We start from the raw sequence: 20,774 nt of genomic DNA, 5'->3' as shown, positions 1-20,774 counted from the left end.
AATATAATCTAGGAAAAATTCTGACATTTTTACATTAAAAAGTTGATCTGAAAAATAAAGATGAAAAAAATCTTTCACAAAAAAGTGAGTCCAAAAGTGTTTGCTACTTGCTGTCATTATCTTGGAAAGATCTGAAAAACAAACTGTAGTCTTGAAAAAAGAAATTGAAAGTGTTAGTCGCTCAGTCACGTCCACCTCTTTGCAACCCCATCGACTGTAGCTTGTCAGGCTCCTCTGTCTACGGGATTCTCCAGGCAAGAACACTGGAGTGGGTTGCCGTTTCCTTCTCCAGGGGATCTTCCCAACCCAGGGATCGAACCTGGGTCTCCTGTGTTGCAGGCAGACTCTTTACTGTCTGAGCCACCAGAATCTATCTCTAGTCTTGAAAAACTAGCCAAAATTAATGTTTCACCTGGAGCACTTGTTCTCAATTAATCCTCTTACAGCTAGTATGCTTCCAAGTGCACAGTTCCTAGCCTACTGTTGGTACATAGCCAATGTTGAATGCATGAGTTAACTCTTCAATGTCTCATTTAGAGTCCTATTCTAAAGTCATACATTTTAAAAAGTTCTCTCTGTAAAGCAACTCATCACACCAAAACGACATACTCTTAGTATTTCAGTATTAGTTCCTTTTAGTTTTTTCAAATAATACAGTTTTATTCACTTTCAATTGCTACATAATATTTCATCAAATTCTTACAAACCATAACTTATAAACCATAACTGACCTAATCATATTCTTATTGTTGTATATTTAGCCTGAGTTGATGTACTCTCCGTTAAAATTAAAGAGTGCAAAAATGAACATTACATACATTTTAAGTTGTTATTCTAAAGCTTGATCATGGCATAACACAAAGTTAATATATATCATTAAAACAAACCAATAACAATAATTCAGCAACATCAGTAACAGTTCACTGATTTATTAGATGAACAAACATATCCATATAATCAATGAAAACTGTACGATATATAAAATAATTTAACAAATGTTGGGAATTAGCAGCACCATCCATTAATGAAATAGCAAGAAAAACTTCACATATTTTATGCAAACACAAGAAGAGGATATAACTATTTTAAGACTTATTAATGCCACTGAATGTCTGGGATGATTGAAAAGGGCATCTCCTTAGGCAAACATACCTCCTTCTACTTCAAAGATCTGGTGAGCAAATATGATGGTTAATGTTTTAGAAAAAATGCTACTGAATGAAATAAGAGATACTGCATAGTATTTTAATTAGGACAAGGAGACTAACACCCAGCTACTTTTGCATGGCTCAACACTTCGGCTTCTATGAAAAATTTAGTTCTGGATTATGAAATTAGAAATAAAAAATAATTTAAAAAAGACACTAGCTGTCTCTAAGAAACATTAAGTGGGACACAGGTCACTATGAAAATACATCACTTTTCCAGTTTGCTTAATAATTTACTTTAAAAAGTTGTGTAGTTTTCATCACAAGTGACATACAAATTTCTCAATAAGCATTTTTAAAAGTTTTAATGTATTTCTAAAATCTAATAGATTCCTTTTTTTTTTAAACCTTTAGCCCTGTTGATACATTTACTGTGTATCAGAGTAACCGACTGAGTTTGTGTGAAGGATACAAATTTACACACATTTTACAGCAACTTACACCCTAACATCTACAAAATTCACATTTATAATACAAGCAAGTACAAGGCCAGGCTAAAATTGTTGAATTCCAAAAAGTCAAACTCATACTATTTTTATTTTGTCCCCTTAAAAAAAGTTCAACTTCGGCACCAAATTCAAAAAAGCCCTCTTAAGAAGTTTGGAAAAAATTTCCAGACATATTTCAGCAAACACAAACAGTTTTTCTGTGCTGGTGAAGTAAAGGATTTCCCATTTTCTTCTGGCCCCTGAGTCTGCGTCGCATGCTAAGTTTAACAGCGTTCTTGCGCTGGGAGGCTGTGGGGAGGCTTGCAGGCTGAGCACCGCTACTACGGCTTAAACCATTCCGCCTGTGCTTCTTCATTAGAGGGCCAGAGTTGGATTCTTCTAATGTCCTTTTGAAGTTTGCCGGAGGGGTTCTTTCAACATCTTGGGCTTTCATTTGACCTGGGCTCGGTATCTTCACATTTTTTTGGTCCGTGATGGTGTTTGTTGAATTGGTAGGCACCAGGCCAACGGACAGGCTATTATTCAAAGAATCGTGTATCCTTAAAGTCAGGGCTTTAGTGCAATTTTCTTCTAGTGGCTCTGGATCTTTTGAGGATATGACTGCAGCCTGGACATTCCCTCGAGCTATCTCAGGTGGGACTTCTAAATAATTCTCTGAGAAGGCATTACTACGGATAAGGGCAGGTATATGGTCCTTGGAGTTCAGCCTTGGCCATGGGTCCTCCTCCAGGGGCTGAAAAACAGGAAGGTAAGACCAAGTGAGAAATAATTTATCCCAGGATTCAGCTCAACCATTGAGGAAATGAAAGGGTTTCATTAGAATAAATGACAAAACTGTTTACTTGGGGGGTTTATTTCCTACTTTCTATATTTAATTTCTGAATATTTAGTAGTGTGGAAAACGTAAAGTGTGACATTAAAGCAATTCTGTCACAATGGAAATTCAGACTGCTGCTTTGCACCCATCTCCTGAACACTAGATGCTGTTCTGGGATTTGAGAAAATAGGATATATGGGACTGTGCTAAGTATGGCTAGGGCAACTTGCAAAAATACAAACGAAAGTCATATGGAACTTGCAGGTTGTTTCTTAAAAGCTTCACAGGGAGGCACAGCTGTGCACTACTTTAGGTGCAGTGCCCCGAAGCTAAATGTTTTCGGAATATCCTCCCATCTCCAGACAAGAGATGGGAGGACATTCTTCCCATCAAATAAAAATCTTCCACTATTTTAATATCTTATAAAATCACTATTTTAATAACTTTCTCAAGGACAAATTTTAAGCATCAATACTTCCTCTTCCCCAAATGTGTATCATTTCCCTCAATCTTTCCTCTTTCAGCCAAATCAAATTTATTAAAATATTTTCCAAAAAGCCTAAGTAAATCCTTTTGTATTTAGAATGGTAAATAAAGATATATTACTAGTCACCTTCTGATATAAAATCCCCTAGGAATAAACACCTTTTGAAAAAGTGCTTTATAAAAAAGCATATTTATAAAAGTAATGTTTCCTTTAATGTTTCTAGAATTAAGAAGAAAAAGGGAAACTGTAGGAATCTAAAAGCATTTCAATTTAACCGTAAACATGAACACGTTTTCCTAAGAAAAATAAACCGACTTTAGGTCCACTGCAGGCTAGAGAGGAGAAACTCTGACGTTCCTAACGTAGTACTGCCCCAATAGAATACTGCCATGCTTTTTAAAATGCTTTTATTGATTTGTTTATTTGGCTGTGCTGTGTCTCAGTTGCAGCGTGCAGAATGGTTGTGACATGCAAAGTCTTAGCTGCAGCATGTGGGATTTAGTCTCCTGACCAGGGATTGAACCCAGGTCCCCGCCACTGGGAACCTGAAGTCTTAGCCACTGGACCATCAGGAAAGACCCTTAAGAAAGAAAAAAAAAAAAAAAAACTAAGTATATTTCTTTCTTTCTGAGGTCACTGGTCCATCTATTTATTTTACATTGCATGGTTTATGGAAAGCCCAATTCTTATCTGTTTTAACACTGACTAGATGTTGGGCAGCAGTCTTATTTCGAAGTACCGGTGTTGAGAATGGATAACAGAACAGTCTCTATTCTAGAACATTCACATGTGGCTTTCAGCAATATCAATGACAACCTGTCTGTGAATTTATCCCCTCTGCATTAGGTTGATTCCAATGTCTACCCTGATCACAAGCATGTACTGACTGATCACAGAAAACTATACCTCACCATAAGTAATTGTTGACTAAAGGTTCATCTTGCTTTAATAGAGAAAAAGGATTTGCAACAAGACCAGGCAGCAGATAAATTCTGTAGACAGAAGACTTCCTACTACCAAACAAGCACATTACTAATTTAGGGACAAGAAAAAAAGATACTAATTAGGCCACTTATAGGAATAGAACATAACTGCTCTAGCTTGTACAAAGAGGTTTAGACATTAGATGGAATTTCTTTACAAAAGGAAAATAATGGGATGATTTTAGAGTTAACACAATTTATTGTAATTTCTGTTGTGCTGTGTTCTTTTAAACTCACAAACTATTATTCTGATACCACAGGTGCACTGGCTTTTCTTCCCCTACTTATTCCTTTAACTTTTCCATTTCCTTCTCTTTTTATTGGCATTCTGTGGAAATATACTGCATCTGTTTGCGCAGCCAACCGCTTAGACTTCTGAGACTCATCTCAGATTAATTACCACCTGTATGCTAAGCCTTCTTATGTGTTCATAAAACACATGATATTGAGAGCTTACATCCTAAAAATTCACACTTGCAAAGTTTCACTTCAGAGATCCACTTTGAGAGCTCCATATATTTACAATCCAACAGTAAACAGCTAATTACAAATTGTGCCTAGAATGCAACTAAGTGCTAATCCTCTGAAAGAACTCTCTTCCTCATTCCTCCTTCCTAGAGCTCTTGGCTTACTTAAAAAACAGCTAAAATTAATTTTGCCCTAAAGAAAGATGGAGAAAGAAAGGTGTGCCATAGTAATATATCACTTAAACAGAAGTATTTCTAGTATTTTTGTCCCAAAACAAAGATTTGAGTACCGATTTAGCTAACAATTCAAACAGAAGTTTGCATGTATGTAGACAGGTAACCTAGTCTCAAGTGCCTAATCTAAATATGGGTAAGTCTTAAAAACCATTCAAAATCAACCAAAATGTCATTATATTTATCTAGATGCCACTAAACACAGGATTATTATTATAACAATGAAATAAATCAGAGATACTTATGAGTAGCCATGGTTAACTAAGATAAAAGAAACAAAACAAAACACAATCTCTTGAGCAGAAATCTGTCTTTATTTACTTGTTAGGCCAGAGCCTATAATAGTGATTATTCTGAATGGCTCTAAATATTTTTTCATATTTAGGTGTGGCTAAATGGTTAACAAATAACCATGCCTACACAGAAGTTAGTCCATACATAAATCTCCTAATCTTTACTTTAGTATAATTATTAGATCATTATTTTTCAAAATTGTAAAACATGTTTTAAAGGGCTTCCCTGGTGGTCTAGTGGTTAAGAGCCTGCCTGCCAATGCAGGGGACAGGGTTCCATCCTGGGTCTGGTAAGATTCCACATGCTGCAAGGCAACTAAGTCCATAGCCAAAACTACTGAAGCCCACGTGCCTAGAGCCTGCGCTCTGCACCAAGAGAAGCCACCACGATGAGAAGCCCACGCACTACAACGAAGAGTAGCAGCAGTTCCTGCTCGCTGCAACTAGAGAAAGCCTGCACAGCAACAAAGACCCAGGACAGCCGAAAGTAAATCTTTAAAAAATGTTCTAAACTTATTCCTTGGTGTAATTTCTGTACAATTTTACTAATGCCAATCCATACATTAACATTAAGAATGTCCTGTTACAGTATCTTCTCTCCCCCCATTCTTACCTCCATCCTATGGCACCTCTACACTACCTACAATTCCGTTACAAATACGAACACTTTAGGGAACACAAAAGTAATGAATACTTTCAAATACAGAAACTGGTGAATTCTGAAATGAACATAAGCTCCTTCACAACACTCAAAAGAGAATGAAGAGACTTTAAAAGATCTCAACCTGCATTATTATTCAAGAGTTTTCAAAGAAAAGAAAGTTTCCACAAGAAATTCTTTTAGGAAAATAAGCATAAAATATTAATTTGTCAATTTCTAAATGAAGAGTCCATGTAAGGAAAATTAAGTTGCCATGTATATGTGAAGTAAAAATAGGAAATTAATAATGGAAAACTTCCAAGTACTCTATATAGGATCACAATACCCAAAATTAAATAAATTCTTTGTACTGTGTAGCTTTGATCATCTTAAAAAACTGTCCCAATACATGACATAAAATTCCACTGTGTTTCCCATTTTCATGGTCATTCTTCTGAAAGCACGTTCTCAGAAGGCCAGGTATATCACAGTGGTTATCAATATTACTAATTATTAGTAGAAGATTGGAAAAAAGTAGGAAAAAATTGGGATGAAATCAGAAAAAAGGGAAATACTATAGCATTTAAACTTATTTCTGAGCACATCTTAAATTCATTCAATATTAATATGGGTAAGAAATAGGAATGATGTTTCTAACTCATGTTAATAGACAACCAATTCTAAAGGCTGATATCCTAAGGTCCAGTTCAGCCTTGATTCTGTATCTTATTCAAATTGCTTAATATCTCGGTCTTATTATCTATAAAATGGAATTAATTATCTGCACTATTTAGCTTCCAGGGTTATGAGGTTCAAATGAAATGCCACATATGAAAGTCCATCACAAGCTTTTAATTTAAATGCTTACAAATGTGCATAATATTAGAAAGGAATCAGTATGTTCCAAATATTAATACTGTTAATAGTCTTCAGGGGCTACATCTAGTCACTGTCTATTAGGTGTTCTACGGAGATCCAGCATGCACTTTAGTACCTCTGGGTACTAAATAAGAAGCACTAAATAAGTACTGATAAGAAGTCACACAACAAAATCCAAAATCCTATTTTATAAAGAATCTGAAAACTGTTTTCATGTAATACTAATCAAAGAAATTCCATCTATTACAACTTAAATACTAGAGAACTGTATACCTTGACTGGTGGTGTGGAACACGGAGAAGGAGTCATCACGCAGGTTTCTTGACTGTTATAGGAAGGGCTATCAGTCAGGTTCAGATAGAGCTCGTCTTCACTGGTGAAATGTCCCTGACTGTCCACTCCTGGAGAGATGCAGATTACTATGGCACTAGTATTATCTGCTCGAAGCATTCGCTGCCTCCAGCGGCCCAGTGCTCGATTCACAAGCATTTTGGCACAAGACTGTCCATGCTCACCCTGTATTTAAAACAACAGAAAAGAAGATAACTCAGACTCCGTTACCACTATGGTTGTATCAAATTAATACAAATTAATAATGTTCAACAAGGCCTACATAAATAATTAAAATTTCAAACCTTATCCACAATTCCTATAACTATGTTAAGACAGCATTGCTCTAAATTAAAAAATCAATCAATAAAACAAAGCCTTATCCTGTGGTTAAATTTCATCTGTATTTTTATCTTTTGGGGAGCAAGAAACTTGGTCTCCATTGTAACCTTAGTTAAGAAAAGTTATACAGTTAAACAGAAATTATCTAAAAGGGGGAAGTAAACATCAAGATATTACAGATAAACAACTATACGCCAATAAAAATTAATTTTAAGAAGTATTACAATAAATAATTCACAAATGAAATAATCATACATGGCAAAAAAAAAAAAAACCCACACTGCATATGGGCCAATTTCCTAAAATAAGAGATTGTGCAAATCAAAGACAACCCCAACATAAAAAAATGTCAAAGGACATGAACAAACTATAGAGACAAAGAAATATAAATGGTTCTTAGCTATATATACATATATATATATATGTATACTGTTGCTGTTCAGTTGCTCAGACATGTCCAACTCTTTGCAACCGCACGGACTGCAGCACACCAAGCTTTCATTTCCTTCACTATCTCCTGGAGTTTGCTCAAACTCATGTCCACTGAGGTGACGATGCCATCCAACTACCTCATCTTCTGTCAGTCCCTTCTCCTCTTGCCCTCAATCTTTCCCAGCATCAGGGTCTTTTCCAATGAGTCAGCTCTTTGCATCAGGTGGCCAAGAACTTCAGCTTCAGCATCAAAGTCCTTCCACTGAATATTGAGGGTTGATTTTCTTTAGGATTGACTGGTTTGATCTCCGTGCTGTCCAAGGGACTCTCCAGAGTCTTCTCCAGCACCACAGTTTGAAAGCATTTATTCTTCGGCGCTCAGTCTTCTTTATGGTCCAACACTCACATCCATACGTGACTACTGGAAAACCCATAGCTTTGACTATATGGACCTTTCTTGTCAAAGTGATGTCTCTGCTTTTTAATACACTGTCTAGGTAAGTCATAACTTTTCTTCCAAGGAGCAAGTATCTTTTAATTTCATGGCTGCAGTCACAGTCTGCAGTGATTTTGGAGCCAAAGAAAATAAAATCTGTCACTGTTTCCATTTTTTTCCCCATTTATTTGCCAGAAAGCAGTAGAACCAGATGCCACGATCTTAGTTTCTTGAATGATGAGTTTTAAGCCACCTTTTCCCTCTCCTCTTTTCACCTTCACCAAGAAGCTCTTTAGCTCCTCTTCACTTTCTGCCATTAGGGTGAAAGCATATCTGAGGTTATTGGTATTTCTCCTGGCAATCTTAATTCCAGCTTGTGATTCATCCAGTCCAGCGTTTCACATGATGCACTCTGCATATAAGTTAAATAAGCAGAGTGACAATATACAACCTTGACGTACTCCTTGCCCAATTTTGAACCAGTCTGTTGTTCCATGTCCATTTCGAACTACTGCTTCTTGACCTGCATATAGGTTTCTCAGGAGATAGGTAAAGTTCTCTGGTATTCCCATCTCTTTAAGAATTTTCCAGTTTGTTGTGATCCACCCAGTCAAAGGCTTATACATACATACATACATACATACATACATACATACATATATACATACATAAAAGGTTAATGTCACTTATATGAAGAAAAAAGCAATACAAGTCATTATAGTACAGAGATCAAATATATGTATGTATATATTTGTATGCCAACAGTATGCCAGCAAATTTGGAAAACTCAGCAGTGGCCACAGGACTGGAAAAGGTCAGTTTTCATTCCAGGTCAAAGAAAGGCAATGCCAAAGAATGCTCAAACTACTGCACAATTGCACTCATCTCACACACTAGTATACTAATGCTCAAAATTCTCCAAGCCAGGCTTCAGCAATATGTGAACCGTGAACTTCCAGATCTTCAAGCTGGTTTTAGAAAAGGCAGAGGAACCAGAGATCAAATTACCAACATCCGCTGGATCATGGAAAAAGCAAGAGAGTTCCAGACTATGCCAAAACCTTTGTATGGATCACAATAAACTGTGGAAAATTCTGAAAGAGATGGGCATACCAGACCACCTAACCTGCCTCTTGAGAAATCTATATACAGGTCAGGAAGCAACAGTTAGAACTAGACATGGAACAACAGACTGGTTCCAAATAGGAAAAGGAGTATGTCAAGGCTGTATATTGTCACCCTGCTTATTTAACTTATATGCAAAGTACATCATGAGAAACACTGGGCTGGAGGAAGCACAAGCTGGAATCAAGACTGCCAGGAGAAATATCAATAACCTCAGATATGCAGATGACACAACCCTTATGGCAGAAAGTGAAGAACTAAAGAGCCTCTTGATGAAAGTGAAAGAGGAGAGTGAAAAAGTTGGCTTAAAGCTCAACATTCAGAAAACAAAGATCATGGCATCCAGTCCCATCACTTCATGGGAAATAGATGGGGAAACAGTGGAAACAGTGGCTGACTTTATTTTTCTGGGCTCCAAAATCACTGCAGATGGTGACTGCAGCCATGAAATCAAAAGACACTTACTCCTTGGAAGAAAGTTATGACCAACCTAGACAGCATATTAAAAAGCAGAGATATTACTTTGCCAACAAAGGTCCGTCTAGTCAAGGCTATGGTTTTTTCAGTGGTCATGTATGGATGTGAGAGTTGGACTATAAAGAAAGCTGAACACCGAAGAATTGATGCTTTTGAACTGTAATATTGGACAAGACTTGGACTTCAAGTCTTCCCTTGGACTTCAAGGAGATCCAACCAGTCCATTCTAAAGGAGATCAGTCCTGGGTGTTCATTGGAAGGACTGATGTTGAAGCTGAAGCTCCAATACTTTGGCCACCTGATGCGAAGAGCTGACTCATTTGAAAAGACCTGATGCTGGCAAAGATTGAGGGTAGGAGAAGACGGGGACAGAGAATGAGATGGTTGGATGGCATCACCGGCTCAATGGATATGGGTTTGGGTGGACTCTGGGAGTTGGTGATGGACAGGGAGGCCTGGCGTGCTGCAGTTTATGGGGTCACAAAGAGTTGGACACAACAGCAACTGAATTGAACTAACTGAACTGATATACCAACAGAAACAGTAAAAAAGGAAAAAAACAAATTAAACAATCTCATGTTATACAAATAAATGTGGCTTAGAATAAGACTAATAAGTATGAGTGAGTGGGGAAAAAAAAAAAGAATAAGACTAATAGCATTATGTTGTTGTTTAGTTGCTTAATTGTGTCCAACTCTTTGCAACCGCATGGACTGTAGCCTGCCAGGCTCCTCTGTCCATGGGATTTCCCCAGGCAAGAATACTGGAGTGGGTTGCCATTTCTTCTCCAGGGGATCTTCCTGACCCATTGATCAACCCCGCATCTCCTGCACTGGCAGGTGCATTCTGTACCACTGAGCCACCAGGGAAGCCCCCAAAGCATCATACAATGGATTTATAACTGTTAAGTTTCAAAGAACAGAAACGAAAAGTGATGTGCTCCAGAAAAGAGTTTCCTGTTTTAAAAGTACCTCTAGAAACAGCTGAATAATGAAAATAAGTAGAAATGTTTGAAAAAGAAATGTGCCATGAACTATAAGCTGAAAGAAAATTTTACTTAATATGATAGATTAATGTGTTACAAGATTAAATATTAACATACTGTAATGTATACTATATAATAATATATAATCTACTACAGTACTATAAATACTTCATTAAAATATATATTACACACATGTCATTTAACTGTCAGCTCTACCCCTAAAGTTTATATATTCAAACTGAATAAAGAACTGGGTTTTTTTTCATTCTCTCCTTGGGAAACAGGTAATCATTTTTATTTGAGGTTGTCTGCTCTTGGTCATATTACAGTATTCAATACATTAATGATGGCAAACTGCAAAAACTCATCTCAGCTGCTTTAAAATCTTAGTGTTAAGCCATCCTTGCACTCCTAAGAAAAGCATTGCGTGTAATGATGTTTGAAAACACTGCTTGCTCCCCTTCTAATATGAAAAATACGCACCTCAGTTGATGAAAGGCAGCATTAATCTGTAACTCATCAGTCTATCTGGAGAAGGCAATGGCACCCCACTCCAGTATGCTTGCCTGGAAAATCCCACGGACAGAGGAGCCTGGTGGGCTGCAGTCCATGGGGTCGCTAAGAGTCGGACACGACTGAGCGACTTCACTTTCACTTTTCTCTTTCATGCATTGGAGAAGGAAATGGCAACCCACTCCAGTATTCTTGCCTGGAGAATCCCAGGGACGGTGGAGCCTGGCGGGCTGTCATCTATGGGGGTCACACAGAGTCGGACATGACTGAAGCAACTTAACATAACATAACATCAGTCTATCACATCCCCCAGTGTACGTGCATGTTGCACCACTCGCCAAACACCAGTGCCCTGAGAACTCGCTGAAGGACTCTCCCTTTCACTTCTGTGTGCCTGTTTCCCTCCCAGCAAAGCTCCACAAAAAGGGAATCTATATCAGCCATTTCTACTAACTTACTTGCCTTCTCCCTCAACTCACTGATTCTGTTGACTTGAAAGTCGCTCAGTCGTGTCTGACTCTTTGCAACCCCAAGGACTATACACTCCATGGAATTCTCTAGGCCAGAATACTGGAGTGGGTAGCGTTTCCCTTCTCCAGGAGATCTTCCCAACCCAGGGCTCGAACCCAGGTCTCCCACATTGCAGGTGGATTCTTTACCAGCTGAGCCACACAGGAAGCCCAAGAATACTGGGAGTAGGTAGCCTATCCCTTCTCCAGCAGATCTTCCTGACCTAGGAGTCAAAACAGGGTCACCTGCATTGCAGGTGGATTCTTTACCAACTGAGCCATCAGGGAAGCCCCTGTTGACTTGGGCCACTCCATAATACTGTGTCCTTCTCTTCCACCATACTGTCTCACTAGATGAGGTCACAAATTGTTGTGGCTTTACTTTACTCCTATTAACACTGAAATTAGCATTTCCAGGCAGTGCCTTTCAGAAACTACCTACTGAAAATATCTATCTAGATGAACCAAAGGCACCTCCTATTCAACATGCCTACATACAAACTAATCATCCCTCCTCACAAAATGATGTGTTTCTTCTTCAAAACAGCTTCCAGCCATCACTAAGTAATTTAGGTATCATACTCTCCCTTCTTAAAACCCAAGTTCTGTCAATCCTATCATTTAATGTATTTCTTTTTTGCTTGTGTGTGTGTAGCGTATATAGTCTTTTTGTTTTTCCATTGCTGCCTTAGATTCAAGCTTGCAAAAATTTTCATTTAGAACGTAACAGCAGCCTCCATAGAAGAAGCCTAATAAACTCATTAAGAAAAATCAAATCAAATACACTGGCAGTAAAAATCAACATGTAAAGAGAGATGAAGACAGATCTTATAGATATGACTCTATTCATTGAAATTCACCTTCTCGCAGGGATTCTTCACTAATCACTGCTGACACTCATTCTCTTTCATTGCCAACTTTGCCGGTTTAATTTTATTAAGAGGTCAGATGGTTTTCCTGCACATCCTAATAAATACAATCTTCACATCCATTATCATCTACCCTCTATTCTATATTCCACTCTGCAATGAGTATGCTTTCTAAAATGCTTTTCAATGCTCTCCACTGCCTGGTTACAAAGACCTAACTTCGTAACAAACCATTCAAAACCTTTTTGCCTCTTGTTTTCCAATCACATCAAGTTACTTGTGAAACCTGAATGTATTGTAGACTTGTCTCTTCGACTTTACACATTCTATTCCTTTGTCTGGAAAGCTTCACTCTCCTCCCTTGATTTCTTAACCTGGTAAATTCAACTCCACCTTTAAGACTTGCTCAAATATGAGTCTCACCCATGAAACTTCCTTATGCAATCCTCAAGTTTCCTATCCTCTCTCTCTCAGTTCTCAACATCTGTTCTAAATATTGTTCTATAGATGCTCTTTCAATACTCATTTAGGTGTTTATGAATAGGTTCTTCCAGCCCAATAAAACTGGTTTATGGCCTCATCATGCCACCGAAATGTTTCTTTTTCTCTCATCATTAAAGAATTATAAATCCAGAGATTTCCGTGGTAGTTCCAGTGGTTAAGAATCTGCCCTGCAATGCAAGGAACGTGGGTTCAATTCCTGGTCAGGGAACTAAGATCCCACAAGACACGGGACAGCTAAGCCCATGCGTCATGACTACTGAGCCTGCATGGCACAACCAGAGAGCTGGCATGCTGCAACTAAAAGGTGACACAGCCAGAAAAAAAAGAATTATAAATCCAACAGACATGGGAATTCTCTGGCAGTTCAGTGGCTAGGACTGCATGCTTTCACTATCAAGGGTCCAGGTTCCCTGACCAGGGAACTAAGATCCTGCAAGCGAGCACAGCCAAACAAAATAATATTTATTTTATTTAATCTTTGGTTTACATCTAACATCACTGACCAAATGCATCATGCTAGACCCGAGTTTGTAGAATTGAATAGACACATGACTGTTAGATGGTGAAGAATCTGCCTGCCAACGCAGGAGATGCCAGAGATGCAGCTTTGATTGCTGGGTCAGGAAGATCCCCTGGAGTAGGAAATGGCAACCCACTCCAGGATACCTGCCTGGGAAATTCCACAAGAGGATCCTGGCAGGTTACAGTCCATGGGGTTGCAAAGAGTTAGACATGACTGAGCATGCACGCATGCACTTATCATCAAACAACTCACAGTCAAATGGTACTGATAGCTATCTATACGTCCTAGTTGCGATAACATGGCAAATGCTGAGCAAGGGCCATATTCTATCTACCTTTGCATCCTGTGTACCTAGTGCCTAACATGCTAGCTGAGGGAATAAATGCAGGCAATTTAATACAAGTTCTTTTATGCTGTCTCCTTATTTAGCTTCACCGATCCTCTCATCTTAGGAAAAGATCATCTCTTCCAAGGAGCCATTGATTCCAGTTATTTCCATGTGCTTTGGACCTTCATCTCTTATTTCTCTTATTCTATCAATCTTTCTTGTAAAGACTATAAAACTGCTTTCAAGACCCTGTCTTTTCAAGGTAACAATGGCAATTCCCTTGTCTTGCTGAACGCTCACTACATCTATTTCCTAGGCTCACAAAGTCTTCTTTCATCATCACTCCAACCTGCCAGCTAATGCTCCCATCACTTCAACTGAAACTCTGCATCCTTAAAGATCACCAAAACTACAAGATCCTAACTGTAAAACCCAATACCCTGTTTTCATCCATCTGTCTCTACTTTGTAGAATTTGACATTGCTGGCTACTGCTCCAAAAACACCCTCTTTTCCTTTCTTTCAATAACATCACACTTTCCCAAATCTCCTTCCTTTGTCATTGCTCAGAATAAAGAGATCAATTTTCAAGCAAGCCATGAAGGAAAGAAAAGAATTTTCTCACTGACGGTTGTTTCAAGGTTTATAGGTAAATAAAGTGTAGGTATAGGTAACAGCAGTATAGGTAACAGAGTTACCACATGACCCAGCAATTCCATTCCCAGGTCGATATGAGAGAACCGAGAACATGTCCAGAAACTTGTCTGTGAATGTTAATAGCAGCGGCATTCAAAATAGCCAAAAAGTGGAAACAGTTCAAGGATCCATCATTCCCCTAATGAGCTGCAGAAATCTATACCTTACTTCTTCTCCAGCTAGGGCAAATGCAAAGACCTACTCCACGGGAACACGCTTAGCTCATATTCAAGACTCCTGACGAAAGCACCAGAACAATGTGTAGGTGATCATATTGAATTGAGTTACTTCTCACCATCAGGTATTTTTTCTCCTCTTGGTCCTGGCACATGGAGATGGCGTCTTGAGGTGGGATCATATTCCAAAGTCCATCACTTCCCAAGATAATATACTTGTGCTTCTGGGGGTCAAGAGTGTGGACGCTTGTGTCTGGTTCAGGTGACACCACAAACTCGCCACTGAAGAAATCATAGCTCCACAAATCACCTGGGGAGCAGGAGGCAGAAAAAGCCAGAAGCATTATTTCCAAGAGAGTAGTATCCCATCAACAGATTAAAGAGGAAAACCTATATGTTCATCTCAAAAGATGCAGAATAGCATTTGATAACATTCGAAATCCATTCATGATTTTAAAAAAGAAAAATTCTTAGCCAACTAGAAATTTTAAAAGTTAACTCTCTTATTAACCTGATAAAAGCATGTCTTCTATCACCACTTTTCTTCCAGTTCTATATGAGGGATCCTTCTCAACACAGTAAGAAAATAAAAATATATCATATATATGTATTAGAAAGGAGAAAATAAAACTATCATTACTTGCAGATAATTTTATTTCTACATAGGAAATCAAAAAGAACTTAGATAAATTATCCTGGAACAGGAACACTTAGCAAGGTTGCTAAATAATAAATAAAAGTCAGCAGTATCTCTATATAACAGCAAGAAACAGAAAATATAAAATTTTAAACAATTCCATTTACAACAATGAACCAAATGCAAGGTACTGAAAAGTTTAACAAAAGGTATGCAAATTTATCATGGACAAAATTATACAATTAGATTCCAGTATCTAAATACACAGAGAAATAAATTATAAGCAAAGATAGGAAGATCATGAAGATGTTAAGTCTTCCAAAAATAACCTATAATGTCAGTGTAATTCCAACTAAAATCCCAAAAGGATTCTTGTAGAATTTGACGAACTGATTCAAAAATGTATAGGAAGGAACTACTGTATGGCACAGGGAACTCTACTCCACAGTCTGTAATGATCTGTATGAGAAAGAAGCACTACTCTGTAATGATCTAGATGAGAAAAGAATCTAAGAAAGAGTGGATATATGTATAACTGATTCATTTTGCTGTACAGCAGAAACTAACATGACATTGCAAATCAACTATATTTCAGTAACAAATTTTAAAAATACATTGAAAAGTAGAAAAAAAAATAAAATGTATAGGGAAGAGCAAATGGCCAAGATTAACTAAGATAATTGTGAAGAAAAGATAAAATGGGGAGAACTTGCTCTATAAGTAGGAGTTCTAGTGGCTAGCCAAAAATCTGTTAACCCCCTAGGTCAAGAAAATTTGATGTAACCCCCTACATCAAATCGGAAAGGATGAGTGCCAGTCACTTGGAAGAAAGCTGCAGAGATAAAAATGAGCATCTTTATGCTTTTAACCTATCTTTGGAAGCTAAAAAGTTTTAACCAGTCTTTGGAGATCAACAGTTCACCCTTCCAGTGAGCCAGTAAAGGAAGACTCTTACATGGTTATCCTCTCCTTGATTAGCTCCACATAAAACAACGCCTACAACTTCTGCCTTTTGGATCCACTGGATGAAGACCTCAGAATGTTCAACATAAAAAAACCTTTAGTTGACTCAGGTCATCAACAGATCAATAAAACAAACAGGAAGGAAATTTACAGAAACCACCTATCCTTCTGTGATGCACAAGATAACTACATAGGACAGTATAAACTCTTCTGCTCCCCGAAACAGGAAGGGGGGGACGGAATGGAGAAAACAAATGTCTGCCTCTTTTGTTTGCTGTGATATTCTTTGGGGAAAGACCTTAAATTAAGAGCAAAAAGTTTTCAGACAAGAGGATAAATTGTGTTTGCCGTTGCTAAGCAGGTCTGACTTTTGCTAAATAAGAGGAAGTTCTCTGTCCTCTCCTTATTCAAACTTTACCATACATTCCCATCAGAAATACTGGCCATTTCAACTATGCTCAGAGCCGAAGGAAAGAATAGCTCAAAGCAATTACTCTAATATAAAATAGGAACTCACTGCTAAACCAGCCTCTTGAAAGGGGCAATTCATTCTTCAGAGTAACAAAAGAGAACACATGTGACCACTAAAAGCTAGTTATAATCCAGGCCAACACACAAAGACACATTCATCAATTTATACCAGTAAAAGAAAAATCCCTGGTTGAAACTATAAAAATGAACATGGACAGAAAAACAGTTAAAATAAATATTAAAGTAGCAATTACAGGGTTCATACGTGATGTTAAAAGCCTTCAAAAGTAGTTTTCCCCCAATATTTGGAATTTATATTGCCATTGCAAGTAAGAACATAAATTTACATACAGCAGAATCCCTAATATGTCTAAAATTAAAATCTAGGTTAAAAAAAAGAAATTCCAACTTTCAATCTAATGCAAACTATATAACCTTGAAGAAGGGTCACAATTTCTCATATATAAACTAACAATATCTTTATAAATTGGAAAATATTTTTAAATAAGTTATTTCACATAGCACAAAAACCAAAAGATACAAAAATCTCTGTTCCCACTCATGTGCTTTCTGGTTCTCCACTGAGGGAATAACTGTTGTCCTCATGTATTCTTCTAGAGATGTCTATGGATATATATACAAGTATATATGTATACTCCTTCTACAAAATCATTCTCTCAAGCTTGCAACTCCCAAATATGTTCTCTCAAGCTTGCAACTCCCATAGTCCCCAATATGCTGTTCATCTCTTTTCTTTCTCACTAAACCTCAATACATTTCCAGAAGAAACATACATTTCTTTTACCTTAAATTTCTGAAACTGTTTCTTTTTTTAATTAATTTTTTTGTTTTTGGCCATACCACGCAGCATGAGGAAAGGGCTTCCCTAGTGGCTTAGCAGGTAAAGAATCCGCCTGCCAAAGCAGGAGGCACGGGTTTGATCCCTGGGTCGGGAAGATCCCCTGGAGAAGGAAATGGCAATCTACTCCAGTATTCTTGCCCGGGAAATCCCAGGCACAGAGGAGCCTGGCATCACCAAAGAGCGACTAAACAACAACTTGGCATGTGGGATCTCCGTTTCCTCACGAGGGATCAAACCTGTGCCCCCTAGAATGGAAGCAAGAAGTCCTAACCACTGGATCACCAGGGAAGTCCCAAACTCTGGGTTTTGAATGGGACTACATATCAATAACCTCAGATACGCAGATGACACCACCCTTATGGCAGAAAGTGAAGAAGAACTAGAGTCTCTTGATGAAAGTGAAAGAGGAGAGTGAAAAAGTTGGCTTAAAGCTCAACGTTCAGAAAACGAAGATCATGGCATCCGGTCCTATCACTTCATGGCAAATAGATGTGCAAACAGTGGCTGACTTTATTTTTCTGGGCTCCAAAATCACTGCAGATGGTGACTGCAGCCATGAAATTAAAAGACGCTTATTCCTTGGAAGGAACCAACCAAGACAGCATATTAAAAAGCAGAGACATTACTTTGCCAACAAACAACATCTAGTCAAGGCTATGGTTTTTCCAGTGGTCATGTATGGATGTGAGAGTTGGACTGTGAAGAAAGCTGAGCACCGAAGAATTGAACGCTTGTGAACTATGGTGTTGGGAGAAGACTCCTGAGAATCCCTTGGACCAGTCCATCCTAAAGGAAATCAGTCCTGAATATTCATTGGAAGGACTGATGCTGAAGCTGAAACTCCAATACTTTGGCCACCTGATGCGAAGAGCTGACTCATTTGAAAAGACCCTGATACTGGATGGAGGGCAGGAGGAAAAAGGGGACGACAGAGGATGAGATGGTTAGATGGCATGACCGACTCAATGGACATGAGTTTGGTTGGACTCCGGGAGTTGGTGATGGACAGGGAGGCCTGGTGTGCTGCGGTTCATGGGACCGCAAAGAGTAGGACACGACTGAGCGACTGAACTGAACTGAACACTGAACCCATAGATCAATTCGGATAGAAATGCCATCTTAACAATATTATATTTCCCAACCTGACAATATGGTGTATTTCTTCTTTAATCTGAGCATAAGGGTATTTCTTCTATAGAACCATAGTCAGAAAATGTCATGCTGATCCAGAATTGTGTAATATAAAACCTATCTTCAAATTTTTCCAATTATCTCAATAATGTCTCTCTTTTTTGGCTACACTGCGTGTCTTGCAGTGTCTTTGGCCACACTGTGTGTCCTGACCAAGGACCAAACCCGGGCCCCCTCAGTAAAAGTGCTGAGTCCTAACCACTGGATCACCAGGGAATTTCGCAACAATTCTTTTTTTTTTTTTTTTTAAGAAACATTTATGGCTGCGTTGGGTCTCTGTCGCTGCTTTCTCTAGTTGCAGCAAGCAGGGCCTTCTCACTGCAGTGGCTTCTCTTGTTGCAGAGCATGGGCTCTAGAGCTCTCGGGCCTCAGTGGCTGCAGCATGTGAGCTCAGCAGTTGTGGTACACAGGCTTAGTCGCTCCCCGGCATGTGGGATCTTCCCAGACCAGGGATCGAGCCTGGGTCCCATGCATTGGCAGGCAGATTCTGAACCACGGGACCATGAGGAAAGTCCAACAACCCCTTTTTTAATGTCCAGGATCCACTCAAGGATCATTCCTTACATTTAGTTGGCATATTTTTAGTTGTTTTTAACCCAGAACAACTCTCTAGGTTTCGTGATTTCTGTCCTTCATGACACTGACAGACCATTGTCAAAAGTCTCCAGGCCAGCTGTTTTGCAGAATGACCCTTGATTTAGGGTTTTGCTTTCTGTTTGCGTCTTTGTGTTCTGCAAGATATAAAGGCTTGTGTTCAGGTTAAATTTGGTTCTGGCCGGAATACCACTTTCTCAGCTAATCACGTTAGGAGGTACAGTGTCAGTCTGTGCCATTGGCAATGCCGAGTTTGATTATTCAGTTAAACTGCTGTCCACCAGCGCTGTAAAGGTATCCCCAAGTAATCTGAAGGGTGATGGTTGGAGACTGTGTAAAATATCCTGTTCCTTACCAAAATATGCCAGCTTTTAGCATCCATTAATGATTCTTGCACAAATCACATGTTATTGTAATAGTTGTAAACTGAAGACAGAACACTAACATCTATTAGTTGTCTTTCCCTATTTATGTATCTTTGGCTGCACTGGGTCGTTGCTGCACACAGGCTTTCTCTAGCTGCGGCGAGTGGGTGTAGCCTCTAGCTGCAGTGCTCGGGCTTCTCATTGCGGTGGCTTCTCTTGTTGCAGAGCAGAGCCTCTAGAGCCTGGGCTCAGGAGTCGTGGCACACAGGCTTAGGTGCTCCGCAACATGTTGAATCTTCCTGGACCAGGGATCGAACCTGTGTCCCCTGCACTGGTAGGTGGATTCTTAACCACAGGACCACCAGGCAAGCCCCTACCTAGTTATCTTGTCTAAAGAAAAGCTTTCCATTCTTCTACTTCTTTATAATCTTTTTGTATCAGTATGGACTTAGGGAGTCCATAGAGATAAAGAGTCCTCCTGCACTTCAGGTGGATAGAGTCCTCCTGCACTTCAGGTGAATAAAGAGTCCTCCTGCACTTCAGGTGGACTCTTTACACTGAGCCACCAGAGAAGTCTTCTACATGGCTTTCAGTTCGGTTCAGTCGCTCAGTCGTGTCTGACTCTTCGTGACCCCATGGACTGCAGCACACCAGGCTTCCCTGTCCATCACCAACTCCTGAAGCTTATTCAAACTCATGCCCATCGAGTCGGTGATGCCATCCAACCATCTCATCCTCTGTCATCCCCTTCTCCTCCCACCTTCTCTTTGCCAGCATCAGGGTCTTTTCAAATGAGTCAGCTCTTCGCATCAGGTGGCCAAAGTATTGCAGTTTCAGCTTCAGCCTCAGTCCCTTCAATGAATATTCAGGACTGATTTCCTTTAGGATGGACTGGTTGGATCTCCTTGCAGTACAAGGGTCCTTCAAGAGTCTTCTCCAACTCCACAGTTCAAAAGCATCAATTCTTCGGCGCTCAGCTTTCTTTATAGT

General features: G+C 39.0%; 1 protein-coding gene across 2 annotated transcripts in view; it reads right to left on the bottom strand.

The window, feature by feature from the left end:
- Positions 1–613: 613 nt before the first annotated feature.
- PPM1D (protein phosphatase, Mg2+/Mn2+ dependent 1D) overlaps positions 614–20,774 on the bottom strand; it is a 61,249-nt gene continuing 41,088 nt past the window's right edge. For both annotated transcript variants that reach the window (XM_025281157.2, XM_025281158.2), the window contains exons 4-6: positions 14,821–15,011; positions 6,731–6,973; positions 614–2,390 (exon numbers count right to left, since the gene is read on the bottom strand). In XM_025281157.2, coding sequence (XP_025136942.1) covers positions 1,833–2,390; positions 6,731–6,973; positions 14,821–15,011 — 992 coding nt within the window. In that variant the 3' untranslated portion in view covers positions 614–1,832. The remainder of the gene's footprint in view (positions 2,391–6,730; positions 6,974–14,820; positions 15,012–20,774) is intronic.

The sequence above is a fragment of the Bubalus bubalis genome, chromosome 3 (assembly GCF_019923935.1).
Source record: "Bubalus bubalis isolate 160015118507 breed Murrah chromosome 3, NDDB_SH_1, whole genome shotgun sequence".
NCBI classification, from domain to species: Eukaryota; Metazoa; Chordata; class Mammalia; order Artiodactyla; family Bovidae; genus Bubalus; species Bubalus bubalis.
Note: the sequence above shows the minus strand (reverse complement) of the source record. Positions and strands in the feature narration are given on the sequence as shown.